The following is a 5,910-nucleotide window of genomic DNA, read 5'->3' as shown; positions in this document are numbered from 1 at the left end:
CAAGAGGAGATTGAGAGAGCATGGGATCCCGTATTCTTTAAGATATCCAGTAGTGCTTCCGATTAATCATAACGGATTCATCCATTTGTTCGACTCGCCAGAAAAAATGAAGAACTTTGTGGTCACATTGACTTAAGTTGAATGGCCAAATAGGACAGAGCTGTTCACGTTTAATCTTTTTTAAAAAGGACTTGGTGGAGTCTCCTTTCTGGTAATAAGTTGCGTGAAATGATGTCCGGGATGGATAGAGTATTTATCTTTAATTTTTAACTTATGTTAAGGGATGGGTAACATGGTTATTTTTAGATTACTTGTTTATATTACAAACCTTGCTTTGGGTGTTTGTTTTTTTCTCTACTGGGTGGTTGGTGTATGTGGTATGACCCGAGTTGGTAGGAGTTGTGGTACAACCCTAGTTGGTAGGAGTTGAGAGGGTGGTTGGTGCATGTGGTACGACCCGAGTTGGTAGGAGTTGAGAGGGTGGTTGGTGTATGTGGTATGACCCGGGTTGGTCGGAGTTGAGACGGCGGTTGGTGTATGTGGCACGACCCGAGTTGGTCGGAGTTGAGACGGCGGTTGGTGTATGTGGTATGACCCGAGTTGGTAGGATTTGAGACGGCGGTTGGTGTATGTGGCACGACCCGAGTTGGTCGGAGTTGAGACGGCGGTTGGTGTATGTGGTATGACCCGGGTTGGTCGGAGTTGAGACGGCGGTTGGTGTATGTGGCACGACCCGGGTTGGTCGGAGTTGAGACGGCGGTTGGTGTATGTGGTACGACCCGAGTTGGTAGGAGTTGAGAGGGTGGTTGGTGTATGTGGTATGACCCGGGTTGGTCGGAGTTGAGACGGCGGTTGGTGTATGTGGTATGACCCGAGTTGGTAGGAGTTGAGAGGGTGGTTGGTGCATGTGGTACGACCCGAGTTGGTAGGAGTTGAGAGGGTGGTTGGTGCATGTGGTACGACCCGAGTTGGTAGGAGTTGAGAGGGTGGTTGGTGTATGTGGTATGACCCGGGTTGGTCGGAGTTGAGACGGCGGTTGGTGTATGTGGCACGACCCGGGTTGGTCGGAGTTGAGACGGCGGTTGGTGTATGTGGTATGACCCGAGTTGGTAGGATTTGAGAGGGCGGTCGGGATGGTTCCTCCAATCAGTGCCTTTGACAATTTTTTGTGTTTCTGTTTTTGCTGTACATAGATTTTGTAAGTTTTGTAGATTTGTTGGCTGTAGTTATTTTAGTCTGTGTAGTTTTTGGGTTTTGTAGATTCTTTTGCATTAAAGCTCAGCAATCTGCAGTTTGGGTTCTTCCTCTCTGGACTCTAGGTGGTGCTATGGAAGGTCATGGCTAATGGTGCACCTAGAATATTAAGAAGAGTCATTCACCTGTCAAGAGGAAGAAGGTATTCTCCAGCCTTAAAAGGGAGAGGATGGATCTTGCCTTATTACAAGAAACACAACTGGATGATGCAGAACATTTGAAGCTGCAACAGAATGGGTATGACTGGGTTTATTTTTCATCTTTCAATACGAGGACTAGAGGGGTGGCCATTCTAGTTAGAAAGAATCTCTCATTTAAGTTTTTAGAGTGCATTAAAGACACACACAGGAGATTTGTAATCCTTAAAGCTTTGATACATGGGGAAGAATACGGGATCTTAAATGTTTCCTGTCCCCCATCCCACCCCCTTAAATTCTTGACAGACGCACTTTCTAGACTGGTTAACCTTGTATCTCAACAAATCATCATTGGAGAGGATTTCAATTGTTTCATAGACCCTACGGGAGACAGATTGCCTGAAGGCCCACTGATATCTTCTTTGCGATCTAAACGATTAAGGAATTCATGTGCTGAATTGGGGTTGGTAGATGTTTGGAGGCACCTTCACCCAACTGGCAGGGACTTCATGTTCTTTTCGAACCCACATAAATGCCATACCAGGATTGATCTTTTTCTGACTCCCGCAGCACATCTGAGCTCGGAGATGTCATGTACAATTGGCATAATGGCTATTTCTGATCACATCCTAGTGTATTTAATGGTTAAGAATAAGGATACAGTGGTAGGCTCAAGGCACTGGCGACTGGACCCCTTCATCCTTAAGGATAACAAGTTTATTGAATTCTTTTTTACTGAGCTCAGGGCTTTTTTAGATATTAACTCAGACTCAGCCAGTAGCCCATCCATTCTTTGGGAAACAGCTAAAGCCTATGCTCGGGGGTTGGTTATTTCCTATTCAGCTAGTAAGCAGCGACAGGTGGGTGAGCAGCAACGCTCGCCCGAGGCGTGTCTCAAAGGAAAGCAGGAGAGATCATCCCCCATTTGCTGAGTAGCCAATATTTATTCCCAATCAATATCACTTTGAAACAAAAACTAAATCTTGCTCTTTGTCACATGGCAGTGTCACTGGCTAAGCGTTTAGAAAGTAATTCATTAACTGCAGAGTGGCTTTGGGACAATTATTAACACAGATATTTCCTAAAGTACTTATTCAGAGATGTTAATGCACACCTCTGGACCAGGTGGGACTTGAATGTGGGCCTTATGGCTCAGAGGTAGGGACACTACCACAGCACCACAAGGGACCCTCCATCATTGTTCAATTAAATAACCAAACACAGATGCAAAAGAAGTCAGCTACCACTGCAACACAACAGACACCCATTACAAATATATGTAACCAATCTGACAGGATGGGTGAGGACATCTTTGGAGCCCACCTTCCAGGTCAGAGGCAGGGTCCCTCAGTTATTGTTGTACAATTAAATAAAGCATCACGGAAACAAGTCAGCTACAAAACCTTTTATTATAACACAGATAAAAGTGCACACTGCATAGCACCACAAGTTGATTCTATCTATCTATCTATCTATATAAATAATTCCAAGGCAGACAGTCAGACTCCTTCCACATTCTTCCACAATGGGAGTGGGCAGTGCTGCTTCCTCTTCCGAATACTGACTGAGTGCAGGACTCTTTGGTCAGTTATCTTCATTCTGCACACGCACTCCCTCCCCAGCCTGGCCTCATCGGTTGCTGCAGGTGGACCCAGGAACTCAATAACTTAGAACAGAGAGGCAGAATTCCACAGGTGCTGGAAAACGAAAGCAAACACAGAGAGAAACTCAACAGGTCTGGCAGCATCTGTGGAGAGAGAGAGAGACAGACAGACAGACAAAGTTAAATGTTTCGAGTCCTTCTGGACTCCTCTTCTGAACTACAAGACAGGACGAAGCTGATGTAACATGCAATTTTCTGCACACTGATGAAAACGCACAGAGAACGATGGCAAAAGAACTGAGTTAGACCTGCAAACATTTGAGAGCGCTACAGAATTCAACTAAAACAAATAAATTACTTTCTAAACATAAAATCAACATGGAAAACCTGGAGGATATTTTGAAAGCAGTCCCACGGTAATTAAACAAAACAGTCTCTGTCCAGAAGAAAGACTTTCTTGTTCAATTCAGTCTTTTTAATCACTTGGAAAGAGACCGCTCATGGTGGTTTTTAACGTGGCTTTTGTGTAACCTGAAGGCGGGCGAGGGGGTAAGGTTCTCTTGCTTGTCTTGATGCTTTTCGTAAAACACAAAATTTAATCTCGGGTTGCGAAAGCTGCCAGAATATGTTGGTATTTATGGCCCAGTGTTCGGTGCCCCTTGGCAGTGATAGGTCTGCCCATTGAACTGGGCAGAGGAGCGACTGGAAGCACTGCCAGGCACAGGGGAAACAAAGCAAAACACGGTGGCTTTGGCCGGACATCGGAATCAGGCGGAGAGAAGCTCAGCAGCATCTAAGGAGAGAAGGACGTGGTGGTGAATGGTTGGCATCTGGTAATGGCTGAAATGGCTTCATTGGTGTTGGATATCTTCAGTGATTCTTCTTCAGATCACTCCCAGGATGTTATACGTCCAGTTGAGGGCTGTGGGTAGCAGCTGGAATGGGAGCCGGGAGGTCGTGGGGGGCATCGCTGCCAACCTTTGCCCCCTGTTTCAGACGGTGTTGCTCAAGCCATGCCCTGACCCCTGCCAGGCTGTAGAAGAAGGGCCCCTTGCCCCCCAAGTACACAATCTTCTGGTCCTGCACGATGCAGAACCTCTCGAAGGAGACGCCGTACGCCACGTTGCTTTCGTTGTCCATGCAGTCGGCTACCACTGGGCACTGGGGGGGCACCGGGAAGTGCCGGAGGAGGAGGCTAGCGGCGGAACACCTCTCGGCCAGGGTGCGATGACGGGGCAGCTGGAAGGGCGAGGTGGCAGCCCAGCCGTCTGAGGGGTGAGCTTCATCGATGTAGACCAGCAGGAAGTCAGCGCCAGCCTGGTACTCCTCCGCCGTGCGGCAGAAAGCTGGCAGGCTGGCCACGAAGGGGGGTCAGGTGGCCGAGCCGAAGTTGACCACCAAGGGTCGCCCAGGGCTGGCAAAATCCAGCAGGCGGCACTCCGCCAGGCCTCCCACCCTCTGCAGCCGCTCCGCCTCACCTTGCCGCTCGCCCAGCCTCACCACCCGGGGGTTGGGGGCCTGGCCCCCCGGCCTCACCGGCTTGGCGGCATCCAGCAGGAAGCTCCTCCACACCGTCTGCATCCCCTCCACCGTCAGCATGCGGGGCACTCCATCTCCAGCTGCTGGACCGCTCAGGCGGGACACTGCCTGCTTCAGCAGTACCACCGAATCGTACACGGCCAGGAACAGGCAGCTGGAGAAGAAACCCGGCAGGATCTGCAGCTTGATGAGGAGGTCAACACTGCGCAAACCCATCCCTGCCCCTTCCCCTTCCCCTCCCACCACCCTCCTCTACCTCTATGGGGAGGAGGGGTTAGTGCTGGGAATTGGGGGAGAGAGAGCAGAAAGGAGACCCTGGGGTCTGTAGCTGTCTTTTTCTCCCCCAGGTGGACGCTCTTACACTTTTCAAAATGCTGGGAAAACTATTCCATCACTCGTTTAAAACTCTTGTTTCAGCTTGGCCAATGTTACTCTCCAGCTCTCTCTCCTGCCTCTCTCCTATCGCTCCTGCCTCTCTCTCTCTAAATTTCCATCTCTCCTGCCCCCCCTCTCTCTATATATTTGTCCTGCCCCTCTCTGTCTCTCTCTCTATATATACCTGTCCTGCCCCTCTCTCTCTCTCTCTGACTCACTCTCCCTCTACCTCTCCTGTCCCTTTCTCTCCTGCCCCCTCTGTCTCACTCTCTCTGTCCTGCCCCTCTCTCTGTCTCACTCACTCTCTCCTGTCCCCCCCCTCTCTCTCTCTCTCTCTCCTGCCTCTATCTCTCCTCTCTCTCTCTCCCCCAGTTTGCAGACGCTGCTCCCTTGAGACGAGTCCCAGAGTCTGTAGGAGCTGCTGGAGTGCCGTCCATATATACACAGAGCCCGGCTAATCTCCCGGAAAAATCTTCACGTGAGCTGCTCGCTTTGGAAAAGAGTCAACTTGGTGTTTCAAAAAAAAACCGAACGCAGATTGTATTCCAAAAAAAAACAGGATTACCCGAAGCTTCAATGTCGTTTGTTGTTGGAAAAATGTGGAAGTAATAGATACTCACACACAGAGAGAGAGAGAGAGAGTTCAGTCTGAGTTTTGTTTTGAGTCTGCTCCGGGAACTTTACGGTCAAAGTTTCATCAGTGAAAAAAGGAAGGGCGTGCATTTGTATGGCGCCTGCAAAGCCCTAACAACATTGGCGAAGGCTTGAAGGCCAAATGGAGGCACATACCGGCGTGTCCCACTGCTGTAAGGCAAGGAGCACCATCCATCAGCCAATTCACGCACAGCAAGCTCCCACAGCCTCCCATGTGCTAACCAGCAGGCCATTAGCCTACAGTGCTGATGGGATGGGTCTGGAGAGAGCTACACACACACACACACACAGACTGAATATTATGGCACCTTTGCTGGCCGAGAGGTTCTGCGTGCAGTGAGAGTGATT

General features: G+C 49.4%; 1 protein-coding gene across 1 annotated transcript; it reads right to left on the bottom strand.

Moving 5' to 3' along the window:
- Positions 1–2,781: 2,781 nt before the first annotated feature.
- Positions 2,782–5,201, bottom strand: dio2 (iodothyronine deiodinase 2). The gene has a single exon (XM_043696986.2). It carries the CDS (start codon positions 4,747–4,749, stop codon positions 3,898–3,900), a length of 852 nt encoding a protein of 283 aa, XP_043552921.1. The 5' UTR covers positions 4,750–5,201; the 3' UTR covers positions 2,782–3,897.
- Between the last annotated feature and the right edge of the window lie 709 nt (positions 5,202–5,910).

This window comes from Chiloscyllium plagiosum, unplaced genomic scaffold (genome assembly GCF_037043375.1).
Source record: "Chiloscyllium plagiosum isolate Xiang-an unplaced genomic scaffold, Cpla_swu_hap1 HiC_scaffold_8, whole genome shotgun sequence".
Lineage (NCBI taxonomy): Eukaryota > Metazoa > Chordata > Chondrichthyes > Orectolobiformes > Hemiscylliidae > Chiloscyllium > Chiloscyllium plagiosum.
This window is presented reverse-complemented; position numbering and strand designations above follow the sequence as displayed.